The sequence below is a fragment of the Dreissena polymorpha genome, chromosome 7 (assembly GCF_020536995.1).
Source record: "Dreissena polymorpha isolate Duluth1 chromosome 7, UMN_Dpol_1.0, whole genome shotgun sequence".
Classification (NCBI taxonomy): domain Eukaryota; kingdom Metazoa; phylum Mollusca; class Bivalvia; order Myida; family Dreissenidae; genus Dreissena; species Dreissena polymorpha.
Window position 1 is genome coordinate 94,942,897 of NC_068361.1, and position 20,557 is coordinate 94,963,453.

Genomic DNA, 20,557 nt, shown 5'->3' on the forward strand with positions numbered 1-20,557 from the left:
AGCCATCATTTAAAACATTAATTTTTATTTCACCAGAATGACTGTAACAATATGCATCTAAATAATAAATACTTTTTTTCAAGAATATACAGACAGAAAAAACTTGAAGAAATAAAAATAAAGATAAATAAAATAAATAATTATGGAAACGGCCTATATATAAGGACTAAGGCAATATCTTTATCTCAGTGTATCACATCTGTTACTTAAGTTTTATTTCTATTGTAGTAACCATAGTATTTCACTTATCTATAGATATATCTATTTGATTAGCAGTGCATAAGATGCATGCAGTGTTATGTCTCTGATATTGACAATGAAGCAAATCTGCCCTTAGGCTATTTCATATCACTCAAACAAAAGGAGGTAACTTGATATTAATTTAAAGCAAGTATTAATAAAGTAAAAATATCCTATATCTGTTGGTTTCAGTGAGTTTGTTAGATATTGAAATAGAAGTAACATATTGTCACTGTATGATATATATAAAATTTTACTGCAGACTTCAAAGTTCATTAATTACAATATCATTAAACTTTAAAGTCAGAATTGATAATGAGGGATCATTGAAGAAATACTTTTTTATATTGAAACACAAGTAACAGGAATCTGTCACTTACTGTAGCAATCAAAACATGTTTTCACAGTTTATGGGAGGGCCCTAATTGGCACTAGTCTGTGTATCTTTTATGGCCCCTAATAAACAGTTAGCAGGCCCGTACCCAGGCCATGGGCCCAGGGGCCCGGGCCCCCCCAGCAGGCTGTCGAACTATGATTTTTTTTTAATAATCGGCCCACTGCAATTTTTTCTCTCGTGCAAGGGCCCACAGTATACTTTCCCTCAAAACAAAAGAGCAGCTATGTTGTATTGTCCCTAATAAACAAGGGGATTAACGCTCGCCAATCGAGATAAGCCTCTAGGCAATGTTTTCTTATCGCCTTGTACACACATCCCCGATCAGTCCCCCATTGTGATCATGAATGCTTCACCTATCGATGGTTGATGTAACATGTATTTTGATACGTGCAGCGAATGGAAGCAACTGCTACAGGAGTTCGTAGACTATGATCTGATAATTGCCGTCGCAAGTTTTTTTCTTCGTTGAGAAGGCCATAGACGTATTTTTCCCTTCTAAAAGTTATTTTTGTTTAACCTTTTATTGGGAATTTTTAGGTCCCAATATATACTTTTTGCATTGAGAATAGGGCCCTGAATTTGAACCGTAACAAATAAACTGACAAAGGTATTAAAACTGAGTATTTATAATTTTTGAAAGGAAATCACTGAACAAGACTACGATGAGATAGTTAACATGTTTGTTTAAAAGAAAAACAGATTCAACAGATAAGAATTTGGCAGAATTCAGTATTTAAAATAATTGAGTACCGATAATTGAGTAATATCAACCTATTAATGGCCCATTGGTAAAAAAATGAAAATTGAAACAACAAATTGATCTCATTATATAAGTTAACCTGATCCAGCGTAGAAAAATATTGTTTAATTAAATCATCTCTTTCCTTGAATTAGTTTGAAAACAGTCAAATATGTTAAATTGATTATTTAAGACTTTCATTATTTCCCCCAAATAGTAGACGTTTCGCGCATTTTTTTCCTCAAAAATGACAAGGTCTTTCCCAAAAAATCAGATTAAAAAAAAACCTGTGACGTTATTGATTTGTGAAAAAAAATTATGGAAGCAATACGAGAGTTGATGTGGATAATTGTCAGTTTAAACCTGTAAGTTTCGGAAATCTAAAGCTTTTAATATTGTTGTGAATTCACACCAATGTTTTGAGTTTAAGACTTCCGAAATGTACTGATTTACTTGTTATATTCCATTAATTCATATCACAAAATACGTTGTTTATAAGCATAAAAATTCACCTTGCAAAGTGCCAAATTAAAAAAAAGTATATATATAGGGAGGGGGACCCCTCCCAAACCCTCCCCGGTTGGGCCCCCCCCAGTAAAAAAATCCTGGGTACGGCCCTGGTTAGAGGGTCTTTGTCTGGCCCTAATGTGGCCCAAATAGGTCCAATCTTTATCTAAGTGGCCCAGTGTTACTGTTAGTTTTACAAACTGTGTTTCATAAATGATGACACAAAACTGTGTCAATGATTTAAAACACTAAATTGGGGCATGAGTCTTAATGCAACATAAGATCAACTTAATTATTTGAATGATAACAAAAATATATATTACATGTATAATCCCTCATGTCTCTACCCATTTCCCTTTTCCTGCATAAATACCATTATGTTACATATCATATCGTATTTTTAGAAAAATAATATTTTTGTTAATAAAATGTAAATCATAAGACCATTAAATTGTTATTATAAGTTATATAAACAGATAAAACACAGATACCAAGTTATACCCAGTATTGTCCATAAGACCATTAAATTGAATTTCATTTATGTAAAAATAAGAAAGTATTATTAGGATTCCAAACTTTCCACATGATGTAGTTGATTAAAATGTAACGAATAGTTTCTAATTATTAATAATTAATGGATATGTTTTTATAGAGACTAATAATTATATAAGTTATATAATTGTGTAGGTTAAAGTTTATAAATGAGTATTTACACAAATAAATTGGTCAAGAATGGCGCAGCTAATAAGCTTAAACCAAGTTGGTGTTTCAATTATTTATCAGTTACAAGACCATTTGATAACAACGGAAAATGCCCTAAGGTCCAAAATCGCATGATGTCATGGAGCTCAACTTATATAGATCTACAATGTTTATAATAAGAAGAAGAAAATCTAATATGCTGCCATAATCCACAATTATCACATGAAACAGCAAAATCAGAACTATTAACACGCTTTTTTTTACAATTTGAATCAATTCACCAAAATATTTGTTTTGGGGGCATTTCGACAGAGTAACAATGTATACCTATAGTATGATATTCTCTAAAATTGTTCTGGTATATATGGGGACAATGAGTAAAAACAATTTGCATTGAGTATTTGTCTTATTAACTTTGTTACCTTTGATGTTTTGATATTCTTTTGCCACGACATAAAGATGCAATATTCTTTAGAATTCATAAAATCAAACAACATCTTCAAATGAATTTTAATAATAATGGTGTGAACAAACTCCTTTAATTTTAGGTGTTATTATTACACTTTGATAGTTAACAAATTATTCGAAAAGATCAAAGAACAATGTTTTTCACACCAAAAAATTGTTATTTCCTTATTAACACTGCACATCAATAAGACAGACATACAGACAAACAAACAATAAAAAACATTTGGACAGACCCCCATTAGACACACATTAAAGCAGAAACATCATTAATCAAGTGAAGTGTGCCCCATGGTAGGTGTGATCACACCTTAGTAACCTAATCAATTATGTTTACATCTTGGTGGGTGTAATGTCCAGGCTTAGAGGGTGTAATGACTAGGGGTGTAACGTCCAGGGGGTGTAACGACTGGAAATCCCCCAAAGGAGGGCATATAGTGATCGCACTGTCCGTCTGTCTATCCATCACACTTAGCATTTAGGTTTCGAAAAAATGCTCATAACTTCTATGTCGCTTCAGATGTAACATTCATATTTGGTATGCATGTGTATATGGACAAGGCCTTCCCATACACACACAATTTTTACCCCTTTGACCTTGAACTTAGGGTCGGCTTTTAGGTTTTGAAAAATGCTCATAACTTCTATTAAAGCGTTTATCGGGGGCGTATGTCATCCTACGGAGACAGCTCTTGTTTTTGCTACTGTCCTCCGCACAAACCATGATATATCTGCATATATGCCTCCAACCAAATCAGTAAAACTATTTGTCACTTAATTACAGTAAACTTATTGCATGTTAACTTTTCAACAATATATATATACATGTATATATAATTATATATAACAGATCTTGAAAAAAACTCACATCAAACTTCAAATTGTTTTAGTAAATTATAGGCTTTAATTGGTATTGTGACATTGACACCACTCATGCATGCGACTATACAATTATACAACTATGGAGCACATTATTTATGAGAAATTCCAATACATCAACATATCGTCTCAGATTTAAGGCAGATAATCTAGTGCTTTTTTGCTGCCATTTTTACTATTACACATTTTTTCATTTTATGTTATGATGCATTGATCTTGTTTCTAAATTAACCAAGCAATCATGTTAAACTTTTGAAGAAAGATGTTGTCTGATAAATATAGAAAATATAATCACTACAAAGTGAACAAAATTCAGTTGAATACTGTGACCAACAAAGATTTGCCAAAGAGCAATTCAGATCATGATTTAAATTAAATACAAGTAATATGAAAGTCTGCCTATTGGATCCCAGTTAAGACTTATTTGTCAAATCTGCACATTAATTTTCACTTAGCCATGTAGAATTGGGGATTAAATACCATCAAGTCATGTAAAAAGGAGCAGGGTATAGCACGCTGCTATTGATTTCTTGAGCTTTCACATGAATTTTACGGGTAATTTTCATACAACAAATGATATTATGTAGTGTAATGATAAAGCATTATGAGCACAAATTATATCTCTTACTAGTGGTACAAAAATCATTTAAGTGTCACATTTCAAAAGAAAATTTATATAAAAAGGTATTATTAATTGTTAAAACGTTATAAAAGGTTATTTCAATACACTAAAGCATTTAATTACAAGAACAAGTGCATTTTATGTCCATTACAATACATGTAACAGTGTTGGCATTGTATTTATCTGCATTTGATGTGCATTTAATACACTTAAAAATGCAGACAAGACACACTTCTAACAGAAACAAATGTAGTTTTTTCTGCATTTTTCCAGCATTAATACTCTTCAAGTGTATTTTTTATCATCCCAAATACACTTTACCAGGAAAAAGGTATGTTAAAATGCATTTTTAGTTTGTTTTAAGTATATTTTCAAATGCATTAAGACACTCTTTTCTTTTGCAAAAAATGTTGAACAAAAACTTGAAAATATTTAATATACTAAAGTGTAGTAATAATTACAGTTTTGTATGAGCATCAAAAACAGTGTCAAATTCATACCAGTGCCTATTTAGTAGCAGTAGGCCTTATATGGTCTACTTGTGGTAGAAATAATGCATTTTGTATAATACAACATACATAAATTAAAAAATATAGCTGCCCATACAGTTCAATACAATGTTCAATTAACTACACTATGCAAAGTTGAAATATGACATCAAGCTTGGAATAATCTTTTCAATAATGAATAATATGCTGTTTTAATTTATAAGTGAAATAGACACTTGCATATAAAAACTGATTTTAAATCAAAACTAAATGTTTAATTTGATTTTTAGCTCCACTGGCCAAAGGTCCTGTGTCCATCGTGCATCCATGCATAAACTTTTCCTTTAAACATCTTCTCCTAAACTACTGGTCCAATTCTGATGAAATTTCTTAGGAATGTTCCTGGGGTGTACCTCTTTCAAATTTGTTCAAATTATGCCCCTGGGGTCAAATTTGACTCTGCCTTGGGGGTCACAAAATTGAAAATTTGCTTAAATAAGGCCTATTTTGTGAAAACTTTCAAAATCTCCCGTCCATAACCATTGGGCCTAGGGCTATCAAATTTGGTATGTAGAGACATCTAATAGTCCTCTACCAAATTTGTTCAAATTATACCCCTGGGGTCAAATTTGACCCTGCCCCGGGGGTCACAAAATCGAACATATGCTTATATAGGGTATATTTTGTGAAAACTTTACAAATCTTCTCGTCCATAACCATTGGGCCTAGGGCTACCAAATTTGGTATGTAGTGGCATCTTATAGTCCTCTACCAAATTTGTTCAAATTATGCCCCTGGGGTCAAGTTTGACCCTGCCCCGAGGGTCACAAAATTGAACATATGCTTATATAAGGCCTATTTTGTGAAAACTTCAAAAAAATTCTTGTCAATAACAATCCGGCCTAGGGCTATCAAATTTGGTATATAGTGACATCTAATAGTCCTCTACCAAATTTGTTCAAATTTAATCCCTAGGGTCAAATTTGACCCTGCCCCGGGGGTCACAAAATGGAACATATGCTTATATAATGCCTATTTTGTGATAACTTAAAAAAAAATCTTGTCCATAACCATTAGGCCTAGGGCTACACAATTTGGTATGTAGTGACATTGTATAGTCCTCTACTTAGTTTGTTCAAATTATGCCCCAGGGGTCAAATTTGACCCTGCCCTGGGGGCCACAAAATCAATTATATGCTTATATAGTGCCTATTTTGTGAAAATTTTAAAACTCTTCTTGTCCTTAACCATAAGGCATAGGGCTACCAAATTTGGTATGTAGTGACATGTTATAGTTCTCTACCAAGTTTGTTCAAATTATGCCCCTTGGGTCAAATTTGACCCTGCCCGGGGTCACAAAACTGAACATACGCTTATATGGGGCCTATTTTGTGAAAACTTTAAAAATCTTGTTGTCCATAACCATTGGGCCTAGGGCTACCAAATTTGGTATGTAGTGACATCTAATAAACCTCTACCAAATTTGTTCAAATAATGCCTCTGGGGTCAACTTTGACCCTGCCCCGGGGGGTCACAAAATTGAATAAACGCTTTTAAAGCGCCTATTTTGTGAAATCTTTAAAAATCTTCTTGTCGAAAACCATTTGGACTATGGCTACCAAATTTGGTATGCAGTAACATCTTATAGTCCTCTACCAAGTTTGTTCAAATTATGCCCTTTGGGTCAAATTTGATCCTGACCCGCATGTCACAAAATTGAACATTATATACGCTTATATCTTTCTTATTTTGTGAAAACTTTAAAAATATTCTTGTCCTTAACTCTAGGACCTAGGGCTACCACATTTTGTATATAGTGAGATATAGTAGTCCTCTACAAAGTTTTCTCAAATTATGCCCCTGGGGTTAAATTTGACCCAGCCCAGAAGGTCACAAAAGTGTACATGTGCTTAAATAGGGCCTATATTTAAGTATTTGCACATGCAGAGAAATTTGTTTCAGCCTTTTTTTCAGCAGTGGAGTGATACAGGGCCATCATGGCCCTCTTGTTTAAATACTCAAAAAATGAAACCGTGTTCATGCTTGCATGAACGCAGTTTATAAATGCTGTCAGAATTATAAAATATGCAATTACTATAAATACAAATGCCAGGGAAAAGTGCTTTTTGTACTAAAAAATTCGAATAAATATTACAATAATACATTTTGAATACTTTAGTATGTAATTAACAGTTTTTGTCTGAGAAAATCACTAAATTTTATATATTTATTCAAATTCACATAAATCATATTTCAAAAACACATCTTTACTTCAAATCCTTTCACACAATACTGAAAAAAAGCACAGTTTCTGATTGTTATTGATTCTTTATTAATTAATACATGTACCATTTTTTAATCTTGATGCATCCTCAATTGTATAATGCACATCTTAATCTGTTTAAACAATTATAATATAAAGATTAAGGCTGACTCAGTAAAATAATAATCCATGATTTCTGCAGTACTTGCAGACAAACTAGGAATACTGCTGTGATATTATCTATCTATCTAATGGGATATTAATTTGGCTTCAATAGAAAAAAATCAAAGCATACACATGTATAAAATGTGTATGTATATATTAGTTAAACTTAAATTGATTGACCATCGATAAAAGATATTATAATATATGTATGTATATATATATCCTTGTAAAACTAAAAATTAAATATGTATGTTTCTATTACATCATAAAGGACTTTTATTTTCAGACAAAGTACAGTGAAGCTTAAAACAGTATCCAATTGTAACAGTCAATTTTGGGAAAATCAACCTTATAATTATTTTCTGTGTTGGCCAATGTCATAATTGGTATAAAATGTATATTGAACTGGAAGTTCTCTTTATTTTAAATGATAACATTTGCTTGGTCAGCCATAATTGTCACAATCAAGTGGTCTTTTTACACTGTAGTTTTCTCACTGACTATGGGTTTGTTCTGAGAATGAGCCACACAAAGTATCGTTGGGGAGATGAGTTGTCAATTTTATGTTTATCAGTCTTTCATAATCCAGTATACCTGTAAAAGGGAATTTGTAACTAATAATCACACAATATACACAATTAAAATTGTATGCATTTAGATTTATTTAGTACTGCACATTAATCATTTTCCAAAAATATGTAGCAACATTACATTATATAATGCTGCAATACTAAAGTAATTTACTAATTAAAGGTCGCTGATGTGTAATGGATGTGGTGTCCACCTAATGATCTGGAGGTCACTGGTTTGATCCCCAGTGTGGGAGCATTCTTAAGAAATCTCCAAGAGACACCCAAGTACTGGTTCTAGGCCCAGGGAACGAACTCAAGAGCATTTCACATACATGTACGTAGTTAGTACTTTAAATTTAATCGAACTAAAAAAGGGTTAAAACTAACAACTGAAACCCTTATAAATACATTTTATTTTGAATCAAGCAAATGTGGAAATTCATTAAAAATAATGAGTAAAATTTAAAAATTCTACTTTAAAGTAATCATGATAATTTAGATCATTTTCAGAATATTTAATGATGATAATGATACAATTATATATTCCCTAAATGATAAAAATAAAACATGTAATGTTAATTTATGAAAAAAAAACGTTTTAATTTTATCAATATCATGGTAATTACAACTAGATACAGGCAAATTAGATCAGAAACGTGCATTCATTATATTAACCCATTCATGCCTAGCATCCTGAAAAAAAGGACATTGCAAACAGCGTAGACCCAGATGAGACGCCGCATAATGCGGTGTCTCATCTGGGTCTGCGCTGTTTGCTTAAAGAAATTTCTGTAAGAAATATTCTAAATATAGAAATAAATATACCAGACACCCCTACTTTTGGAAATAAATTGATCCAATTTAGAAGGATGGGTGAGTCCACTGGGCATAAATGGGTTAATGAACAACCCAGACATTTGTAGTGATTTATGGTCACTATTTCATTTGATTAACGTTCTATACATGACCTGTCATAAAAGGTATTTTTTAGCCAGTACTACAATCGGCAATGATAGTCTGTATTGCATACATATTCCAACGTCTATTATCGATTCGCTTCCTCAAACTGAACAAATATTTAATGTTTACATCGCGAAACGTAATGCATCCAGTTTCACTTTCGGTTTGGTTGGTTTTGTAAACACCGTAATTTCATCTTAAAAATTGGATGATAGGGTGATTAAATAATAATGGAAAAGTAAATCACTTGGATAATAGGTCAAAATGCAACACAAATGAACGTTAATAGTGCTCTTAATATCAAAGTTTCGGTAAAAAGTTTGGCGCTAGTTCAACGCGCATGTATACAGCCTCATAACAATAGACTGACAACCTTTTGGGTAGTAAAGTAGTAATACAAGGCAATATGGCGACCGTTAGCCACGAGGCCTATCTTACGGAGGAATCCGAGATAGCCGATGTATCACGATTGGGACCCAAGGGGTGTTTCATACAAATCTACAATCGGGACACCTCGGACAATTCCGCCATATCGGCGATCGTCTCTCGGGTGTATTTGGTGGAAGGATATGTCTAACGCCTCTAGGCGGAAGATATTACACCGAAAATATAGTTCGGGTTACACACCAATAAATTTGCACTAAATCAACCGATAATACAGATATATAAGGACCAATATCTTTAAGGAGTAATATGATTATAGGTGCTACCTAATTTACGGGCAAAAGCTTTTTAAGTTTATTTGATAACCATGTATTTTTAATAAATATATGGACATGGTTTTGTTCAAAATATGATAATTGTTGCAATAATTGAGTAATGCATCCAAAAAAATCAATCTTAAAACGAGTTACATGTTCCAAGCTTAAAGATCTAGCATCTTATATATTTTTTTGTTTTCTAAATTCTAGCACAGGAATTTATAGCTGGCTCGGTGTCTGTGGTATAGTGGATGGGGTGTCTGCTAACTGGCTTAGTCACTGGGAGGTCTCTGTATTGATCCTTTAAGTGGGAGCATTCTTTAGATAACCCTTAAGACATACTATGGCGTACCATTTGGGTTGAAAGTCAAGAAGACCTACACGTTAAACAGAGAAATGTACGTCGAAGTACAATAATTGTACGTCGACATGAATATAAAATACACTTCGAAGTATATATTTGTACGTCAAAGTACAATTTGTACTTCGACATACATGTTTGTACTTCTACGTACACATTTTCTGAACAGCCAATCAAAACACTAGTCTCTTGAGCCGCTTTTCCTTCAGATTTATTCATAATAAATGTTTAAAATCTCTTTTTTAGTTGAGGACAAAATGAATAAAAATATCAGAATGGCAAAAAAACAACACAGAAGTTTCAAGTATTAAATGCATTGAAATAGATTATATACAAATTTGAAGAAGATTCAATTGTTACCTTTTTAAAATTAAAATTATTCAGCATATTGTGTGTATGAAATGATCATGCGGGGCGGAGTATTACGACCGACCATCGCATTACTGTGTAGGAAATTCCCAACGGTAACCAGTTACCAAGCATTAATGGGATAAATAATGTATTATAAACTCCCCGTTGGTCGTATTTTGTGATAACCATAACTAGCATAAGTCAGAGGTTAATTCCGCCACGCCAGGTCAATAAATACGCACAATATCTATGAGTTAGCGTTCGATAGTCGCATAATTTGGTATAAATTATAATAATAATAATGTTTAATAAATACGCACAATATCTATGAGTAAGCGGTCGATAGGCGCATAATTCGGTATAAATAATAATAATAATAATGTTCAATGTCAAAAATCTCTTAAAGCAACAGACGTTAGGTGTCTTCTGATTGGCTAACACTCAAGTGTCGGTGAAAATTGTACGTCGAAGTACATTTCTCGTTCTACTTAGCAGGTCTTGTACTCTTTCGAGGTCATGGTACGTCATATAGACACTAAGTTAGTACTGGTCCTACCCAGGAAACAGTTTGTTTCATCAAATGTCTCAATTCAACTTGACAGCTTGCTAAAGCAGTTGCATTTAGCATACAGTACACTGATTTAACATAATCAAAATCATGTGATGTGTCAAATCAATTTTGATTGACAAATTTGACAGGATTTTTTTTTAATCCAATAAGTTTTAGACTGTCAAATAAACACACACTACGTATTGAAAGCCATACCTGGAGCTTTCGTCTGTATATCACTGACTTCATCAGAAGAATGATTTCTACTGTTGGGAAACGTTAACACCACTAATTGTCTTCTTATTAATTATCAATGTATAATTATGTGTAACAGCATAACAACATACTTGATTCGCAATTGAAATATTTAATAAATACAGGTATCTTGCAGGTTTCTAATTTTCTTTCCCAAACTATTGTTGAATAGTTTAAATTTTGTCGCCACTAAAAAACTAGCCATTTTGTAGCAATTCTAAAATCACAGTCTAAACTGCATACACTTAGCTCTATAGTTACAATTTGAATGCAAATATGAGAATGCATCATGTTATATCATCCATATTTTTTTATTTAAACATTCAAATACCACATAACACAGTACATATATAAAAAGGTATGTGGTATTGTGTGGAGATACAAAACACTTCACATCATTTTTTTGCACATAAAATAATAGTTACAAAATAAGTAAAACTAAAACACTGTCATCAACCTACATTTCAAGAATATTTACGTATATGAAATTACAAAGTGGTGTTATTGTATTACCTTTTACTAAATTAACATTGCTGGTTTTGTACTAGCCATAAAACATTTATCATGGATTAACAAGTAACAACCAATTTATTAATTACACAATAGAACGGAAATCATATTAATTGCATTATGCATTTACTAAACAAGCTATTTGCTACTGTTTAGAATTACACTATCTTACTAAAATTGATCACAGGTACTTAGTGCTTTTACATACTTGTGGTAAGTTTTGTATTACTAGTTTGACAATTATCGGCAGACACTTGTTGATATACAGACAAAATTTGCATGGGAACTCTCATATTTTTTCAGCATAATTGCCTTCAAATTGTTAATTTAACAACCCTTTGACATTGTTTGCACATCTGATCTTATTATACAATAGCTGATTTTTGTTTATAGATAGACATATATAGTTTAAAGTTCTATAAAAGTTCACACATGTTCCATCCAAGTAAACAAACAGAACCAATAAAGATCACCACAGATAATAACTGTGTGTATAGCTTGGAAATTTGATAGTTCAGGAATCCCTTCTTTGTTGATTTCTGTAAACCAAAACTGTCAGTTTTGCTGGATAGAATGGCTTGTATGATGCCCAGCTCTTGCCTTCACAGAACATCTTCTAAAAACGGAAAACCAACAAATATCTTAAAATTTTATCAATAATGCAGACAATTTATAAATGTCTTTTTTTTTGTTGATTTCGAATCTGGGAGATTTTTTACGTAAGATTGTGGTACGAAAATCAAACGGTATCGGATTTTGTGGTTTTAGGCCTAAACTTATTATAGTGATATGTAACCTTTCGGGGATATCGGTAAAGTGCGAGCAGACGAGGTGTAAATACGTTAAAAATTAAAGCTAAAAGACAAAAAAGTTAGATCGGAATATCATTAAATTTTGTGAATAAATGTGTTTCTGGTGGATAACAACGACAACTTGCCAGAATATTGCTCATGATCACACGTAAAACCTCTTTCTGAGACATTGTGTACACACCGGTCTTACTGACAATAACGAAGTGACGTCACCATCTATGTATAGAATGCTTTCTGAGAGCGAATGGAAAATGCGTCACATATTCTGACAAATAAACAGAAGGGTGTCGTTATTGAAATACCGCGAGAATACTGGAAGAATAGAGATGCCAACTATAATGTTTAAAACAAATAATTTTTTAACAAGCGTTTGTGATTTGTCAGGATAATAATAACAATAAGATATCGAACAGATCAAAGCAAATAAATTCGACAGAAATCTGAGATTCGGCAATATATCAAAGACGGGTTATGTTCACTTAAATTGTGTTTGGTAAAGACTGTCACTATATGTAGTCACAAAATTGTTCATGTGCTTAAATAGGGCCTATATTTAAGTATTTGCACATGCTGAGAAATATTTGTTTTAGCCTTTTTTTAGCAGTGGAGCGATACAGGGCCATCGTGGCCCTCTTGTTTATAAGAATATGTCAAAATGGGCAAAAGTCAGGGACAATACTGTCTAAATGCCCTTTTAACAACTCTGTTGACATGCGGCTGTAGTATATTTTCTCTGTAAATTTACAGCGAAACACATAATGTCATCATCATAAATGTATTGCTTACATGTATATAAATATGTTACGAGGTCTTACCCGGTATTCATACAAATTAACCTGGATATTTATGAAAAACACCATCTCCTTGTAAAGTGTAAAGAGAGAAGGCATTTGTTCACCAGTAACATTATGTTCATGACAGGTAAATAAAAAGCAGAGAAACATGAAAAATTCAGTTCCCAATTCATAGAGTTTTTTAAAAGTTCAACTTTGCTTAAGTAATAATGCATGAATGTTGATTCTAAAGAAAAAGAGTAATCATTTATGCCTTAACTGTTCTGCTGTCCAGAAGCAAGGACGACATACACAACTTGACAAGCTTTACAACATTTATAGTTTTAGTTACTTAACAATCTAAAATAAATGTCCATTCTAAGTTTGCTGTCGTATTCTTCCCTTAAATCATACATGTTTCTTGCATAATTGAATGTTCATGTCCATGGATCACAATGTATATAGAAACAAACATTATTTTGAATTATCTTTCACAGTCATATATTTAATATTAGGTTAATTTTGGGATACACTAAAGCAAATATTAACATTTGTCTCAAAATGGATCATCCTCTGAAGCCCCCGATGGGATTTAAACCCATACCTCTTTCCTCTGGAGAGAAAAGTATTCTATCTTAAAATACAAGGGCATGTAAGAGGAAAACTAGCAATTTCAAAGGGACGTTTTCACAGATTAGACATGTATTGAAGTTTGTTATTAAATACTTTAAATTGATAAGTCACAAAATCTAACTATAACATAAGAACTCCCCAATTTTTTTTTTTCATTATAGACTCAATGCTATTTTGATAAATGCAAACATTGGATCTAAAAAGCTGCAATAAAAAAGACAAGAATACAATTGAATAAAAATATATAAGTAACCCTCAAACGGGCTTGAACCATAGCGCATTATGGAGTAAAAGTCTACCGTTTAGACCACTCGGCCATCCATACTCATACAATGAGTGATGTGTTTCATACTTTATCATGTTTATGTAAGCAATCCTCGTATCTCACAAAAATTCAAAATACAACGAAAACAGTCGATTTAATTTTAAATTTACTCGATGTCAATACTATAAGTACTCCTATCAGTATGTCAGTAATGGCATCTTTAAATTTTAACAAGTTTTTAAGTACGTTGTGGGAATTCACAGATCTACATTAAATTATTACTTAAAGAATGTTATCTTGAAAAAGACGAGCTAAAAGACACATTTTAATTTTTCCTCTTTACGAGAAGGCCGCCATCTTGTTTTCTAAAGTAGTTCCAAATCCAATATGCCGGCCGCCTACGTACATCAGAGAGACGGTGTGGTGTAGCCCACTGTCCGATGCGTTCAGATTGACAAATCTAGTTTAGCGTAACCTGTTCAAATTCCAAGGCCGGCTACTCTATGCAAGCTGCATGATGACAGAAGGTTGAAATAACAATCCTAATGCGACCAAGAATTATTACACGGTTGAAATCACACCTGCATCAGAGTTGTTTAACTTATTCTTATTCTTCGTATATAAAAATGGTATGTTTTCTAATCGATGGTATTTTCTGTATCTTTTCTTTAACATGCTATATTGTCCGGAGGAAACGCGTATTTCGGATAGTTACCCTAGTGTTCGATATATTTGACGGTGTAACGCTTCTATTGATTAGTCCTTATAAACATGCAAAAAATGCACATTATTAATGTGATTATAATGTTATGTGACTTTCACTTGATATTGAATTAGTGGAGAAAAGGGACAAATCCTGTTGTGAAAATACGGAGCTCAGGCGGTGGATTGAACCCACGACCTCCAGAGTGTTAGTCAGACACCCTTACTGTGTCACTAAAGAGTTACCCCAACAGCAACAGTTGGAAGCAACCTGTTTTCTCTAATTGTATTTATTTATTTTGTATTCCAAGGATCGTAAAAAGAGCAAAACGAAGATGGTTTCAAGATTGGAGGCCTCAAAGCGAGGCAAGAATGATATTCCTGCATCAGCCTCTATAACGCTGACTGTGCTGTCTGCTGCCCCAGAAGGCACTGGTTCCAGTGTTCTACTTAAGCTGGCTTGTGATAGGTATGCTGCCCATAAGGCCAAAGAAAAAAAGTTGAGTTTCTGGTTGAATTACAAAAAATCTGAATTTTTATGCTGCCACTTAATGAAGGAGCTTATAAATTTTATCCTTGTAATTGGTATACTGCAGATAGGGTCAACAAAAAAGTTATTGTTTCTGATCGAATTACCAACTATTATAATCTTTATGCTACCCCTTTATTTAGGATGTCGATGGTTTGTCATCCGTCTGCAACATTAAAATTAAAGTTGTGAACACTAGAGGTCACATGTATCTGCCCAATCAGTTAAAAATGGCCACCTGATCATCATGTTTGTTACTTAGCTGTCAAAGCAAGTTGCCATGGTGTAGTGGATAATTATGGTGTCCTCCTAGCAATCGGGAGGTCACATGTTTGATCCATACTGTCAGAGCATTCTTTTGATCTTCCCCTTAAGACACCAAGTACTGTTTGTTTGCACCAGGAAAGGGACTCAATAGCGTTTTAATAAGCCATAGGCTTTCGATGCAATCAAGCTAAAATAAATAGGTTTAAACAAAGCAAGAAACAGATCTTTATACATATACTCTTGTACTGTTAACATGTACCATCCGTGCGGATTTATAAAAATTAAAATGAGTATTTCATTTACTGGCTTTTGCATGTATGTTTGTTTGTATGTGCTTGAGAATTTTCAACATTTGATTACTGGCGGGAATTATTTCTGTACAACATAATTGGGTCGTGCTATGTGAAAAGGGGGTTTAATGAATGTGCGTAAAGTGTCGGATCAGATTAGCCTGAGCAGTCCGCACAGGCTTATAATCATGGACAACACTTAACGCCTAAACTGGATTTTCTTTAAACGAAAAATACCATAAAAGCGGAAAGTGTCATCCCTGATTAGCCTGTGTGGACTGCACAGGCTAATCTGGGACGGCATTTTACGCACATTCATTAAACCCCCTTTTCACAGAGCACGGCCCAATTGTTTCTTGTTTTTCAGGTATTTGTTTAATGCTCCAGAATCCGTGCAGTTATTCACAGAGAGGTGAGGATATGTAAGACTTGTTAGTTTTTAACTGTTATAAAATCATTAAATGCATATAACATTTTATTAGATTTGATATCTAGGTAGAATCATAGAATTGTGTAAGCTATGCTATGCACCCAAATGTCAGTGTCTTCATGAGGGGCTGGTTAACATATCCATGTCACTGTTTGTATTCAATTGAATCTTCACACTTATTTTAAGTCATTTTCAGATCACTGACCAAGTTCCATAATTCTCACCTTCAACAAAGTAAAATTGTGCCCCTGACCAATCTCTGTGAACTCTGACCGGCAATATAGCATAATTATGCACCTTTAGGTACATGTATTTAAATATTTTAGTTAATTTGTGTGTGCAGGTACCTAATATATCTATATGTAACTACAGATGTTGAAATTAAATAAAACATAATAGGTATGTGTTTGGGGTAATAAATAACATTTACTGGACATGGCCTATAACTTTGAACAGTTTTGTGGATAATTATGGAACTTTTTGTACATATTTAAGTCTGGTTGCATAAGGTTTGCATTTAAGATGGAATTAAAGTTTAACTCTGGCATGCGACAATTATGTATCTCTGTAACGTCTACACATATTAAATTAAAACTTCACACATGTCTTTTGTTACATAATGTGAGGTCACTCACCAAGGCTTATAACTCGGACCTTCAATTGTGCAGAATGATACCCTATGTTGAAATTCACCATCACATTTGCTTGAAACATCTCAATAGAAATGTCTACTGCAGGATAGTGAAATAAACATATGTGTTCAGGGTCTTTATTAACATTCACTGAAAAACCCCTTATTAAGCATGATTTCTGGTATGCCCCCTTCTGTACATAGAAAAGTCAGGTGTGAGTGCAAGTTGAAACTCATTTTAAAATTTGCAACCATCAAGTTCATATCTCTGTAACTACTACAGATACATCATTGAATATAATTGAACCATCTAAGACTCTGTGGGATCATATGATGACCAAGGCATTGAACCCTAGGCTTTAATTTAGCAGAATTATGCCCCCTATAGAACTTGTTGTACTGCTGTCTCTAGCTGACATGCAGATCTAGCAAGTGGTTGCATTTTGGGCAAGTTGTGTTTAGGTCAGTTCACTGTTGCTAAAAAGGTTGACGGAGCTTAAATTAATTTGGAGGTATTTTGCTCATTTGTTATGCCCCCAAAGGAGGTCATATAGTGATCGGACCGTCCGTCCATCTTTCCGTCACACTTTGCATTTAGGTTTCACGTTTAGGTTTCGAAAAATGCTCCTAACTTCCATGTCCCTTCACATAGCAACTTGATATTTGGCATGCATGTGTATCTCATGGAGCTGCACATTCGAGTGGTGAAAGGTCTAGGTCATCCTTTAAGGTCCAAGGTAAAAAAAACATGTATCAAAGCGGCGCAATGGGGGCATTGTGTTTCTGACAAACACATCTCTTGTTTGTGTAGGCTTGCAACAGGCTGATCTAGCAAGGGATTGCATTTGGGGCCAATTTGTTTAAGGTCACTGTTACTGAAATGAGTGTTTTGGCCTGATAAATTTATCTTCAACGGGTTATTGTGCTGTCATTTTGTTTGTAGGGCCATTACGTGCAGACTCTGCTTTCAAACTTAAAAATGTCAAAATCAAATGTTGATTTTACATATGGTTAATAATATTTTCTCCTCAACATAGTGTTATTTTGTCTGTTATTTTGGTGGTCTAAAACTGCAAACAATCAAGGACTCAACCAGAATCTGTTCCTAAAATCCCAAATCATTTTCAAGCTGTTGATCCCAGTTATATTCCTTTTAATGGGTTTGTTTTGTATTTGTGCGTTGTGTCAAGTATTTTGAACTTTGCTTCATTTTAGTGTCAACATCAATATGGTGAACAATATTTTCTTCACGAGAAAAAGTCATGAAGCTCTGAGTGGACTAGGTGGTAAGTATAAGATTAATCGCCGTGGTGTAATGGATATGGTGTCTGCCTAACGACCGGGAGGTAACAGGTTTGATCCCCACTGTGGGAGCGTTCTTTAGATCTCCCTCAAAGACACCAAGTACTGGTTATAAGCTCAGAAAACGGACTTGTGAGTGTTTCAAATAAGTACTAAGTACCTTCAATGCAATCGAGCTAGAATAAATATGTTTAAACTTAACTAAGTATAGTGGTGAATAATAATTTGATCGACCAATCCTTCAACAAATAAAAGTTTGGGGCTGCTAAGTTCCTCAATATGCAAGCTTGTATTAAAGCGAGATTATACTATTTTTTATATTTGTTAAATTGTAATATATTGATAAAATATGTTACAAGAACACAAAATAGGCAAGAAAAATTATACATTGAAGACAAATATCATAGAATGCAGCAAAGACAAATTAACGCCCGAGCCGATTGTGACGAAGATATTTCGTATATATTGTCCTACAATAACTGATACATTCGTCTTTTTAGTTAGTGTTCGTGTGTTTTATGAATAGATGTCGTTGCATGAATTTAAAATTAACCATTAAACTAAATTAAGATTCACATCGTACATGCATGATTTACATGCTGGCGAATTTGACTGTACAGACATTTTCTATTTCAGACATAATATCTGGCTTATTTCGCATTTTGCGACAGATGTTCTTCTTAACTCTTATTTAAATTTATATTGAAATATATGTTTAATAAGTTTTTTACACATTTTATATAAATTAATAAATATTTGACAAAATCGTATAATCTCGCTCTAACTGGCAATGTCAATAGAGTTTGTTTGTAATGAAGTCAGAATACTGCGTTAACAACTCTATACTGGGGTTTAGTAATAGAGACTTCTGAGTCTTTTTCAACTACATCTACCTTTAACTTGCCCTAAAATAAACCACAAACAATAAATTCTTTATGCATGGTCTTAAACCGACTTTTTTTCATCTTTATTTCAGTTGTCAGTATGATTTTCTTTAAAAAGTCTAAGTCAGTTTGTAATGTTGAAATGTAATTTAATTGTTACTTATTCTCACTGAAAATGCTACTTTTTTTTACATAGCACATTTTATAGTTTATGGTTATTTTATATAAAAATACCATGTTTAATATAGCTGCGGTTCTATGTGGCTGCCAAGTAATCCATTATTCAGAAGAGATTTGCAGAATTACAATTAAGATTCAGTTTGTGTGCATGTATTCAGTGTTTTTTTTTCACCATTTTTGGCTGGGTCCCTTTGAATTGGGAAATATCGGGTTCTTTTGATTACATTAGGGAAATTAATGTTGTTGATTTTATGCTTACAAATACTTTGAAATTGATAATAAAAGTGACTCTGTCCCCCTTCAAGAAGAGGGGGTATATTGTTTTGCAGATGTAAGTCCGTCGGTTGGTCCGTCCACCAAATGGTTTTCGGATGATAACTCAAGAACGCTTAGGGTAGGATCATGAAACTTCATAGGTTCATTGATCATGACTGGTAGATGACCCCTATTGATTTTCAGGTCAAAGGTCAAGTTCACAGTGACTGGAAACAGTAAAATGGTTTCTGGATGATAACTCAAGAATGCTTAGGCCTAGGATCATGAAAGTTCATAGGTACATTGATCATGACTGGCAGATGACCCCTTTTGATTTTCAGGTCACTAGGTCAAAGGTCAAGGCCACACTGACCTGAAGTTATACAATGGTTTGTAACATATTCACACAATGGCTGACACTACAACGGACAGCCCATTTTGGGGGCATGCGTGTGTTACAAACAGCCCTAATTTAATTGTTTCAATATATTTTCTAAGGTTAAATTTATAGAGCTGGACTTGGAGATAATTGACATGTTTATACTTATTAAAAAGAAATATTTTTTGGAAACTTTCAATTGGGAATTTTTAGATCCCATTTGGGAAAAAATATATACTTTTTTCATTGGGAATGGGTCCCCCTACCCCCAAATTTGAACAACAAAAATCACTGGTATTATGTGACAAAATTTTCTGTTGTTGTTTATTTTTTACAAGGAATAATTCATTTCAGGGTTTCTATTGTGTAATACTGAAAATTTTGAGCGGTCTGAAACAATAAAACTACATGGACCTCCTAATGTGGTGAGTATTAAAACCTGTAAGCGTTAAATTTAGAACAGATAAGTGCAGTTTTTACCTATGGGTGATGGGTTTG

General features: G+C 33.4%; 2 protein-coding genes across 8 annotated transcripts in view; one reads left to right on the forward strand and one right to left on the reverse strand.

The window, feature by feature from the left end:
* LOC127839008 (zinc phosphodiesterase ELAC protein 2-like) overlaps positions 1 to 20,557 on the forward strand; it is a 264,142-nt gene that overhangs the window by 220,709 nt on the left and 22,876 nt on the right. For 2 of the 7 annotated variants that reach the window (XM_052367151.1, XM_052367157.1), the window contains exons 1-5: positions 14,695 to 14,839; positions 15,224 to 15,381; positions 16,366 to 16,410; positions 18,275 to 18,345; positions 20,414 to 20,484. The exons of 3 other annotated variants lie outside the window; for them this stretch is intronic. In XM_052367151.1, the coding sequence (XP_052223111.1) occupies positions 14,756 to 14,839; positions 15,224 to 15,381; positions 16,366 to 16,410; positions 18,275 to 18,345; positions 20,414 to 20,484 (429 nt within the window). In that variant the 5' untranslated portion in view covers positions 14,695 to 14,755. Of the gene's footprint in view, positions 1 to 14,694; positions 14,840 to 15,223; positions 15,382 to 16,365; positions 16,411 to 18,274; positions 18,346 to 20,413; positions 20,485 to 20,557 lie in introns of those variants that run through there. 2 more of the 7 variants (XM_052367152.1, XM_052367153.1) reach the window with 2 other exon arrangements.
* The window catches only part of LOC127839010 (transient receptor potential cation channel subfamily M member 1-like), a 313,774-nt gene that overhangs the window by 159,631 nt on the left and 133,586 nt on the right, over positions 1 to 20,557 (reverse strand). The gene's annotated exons all lie outside the window — the stretch shown is intronic.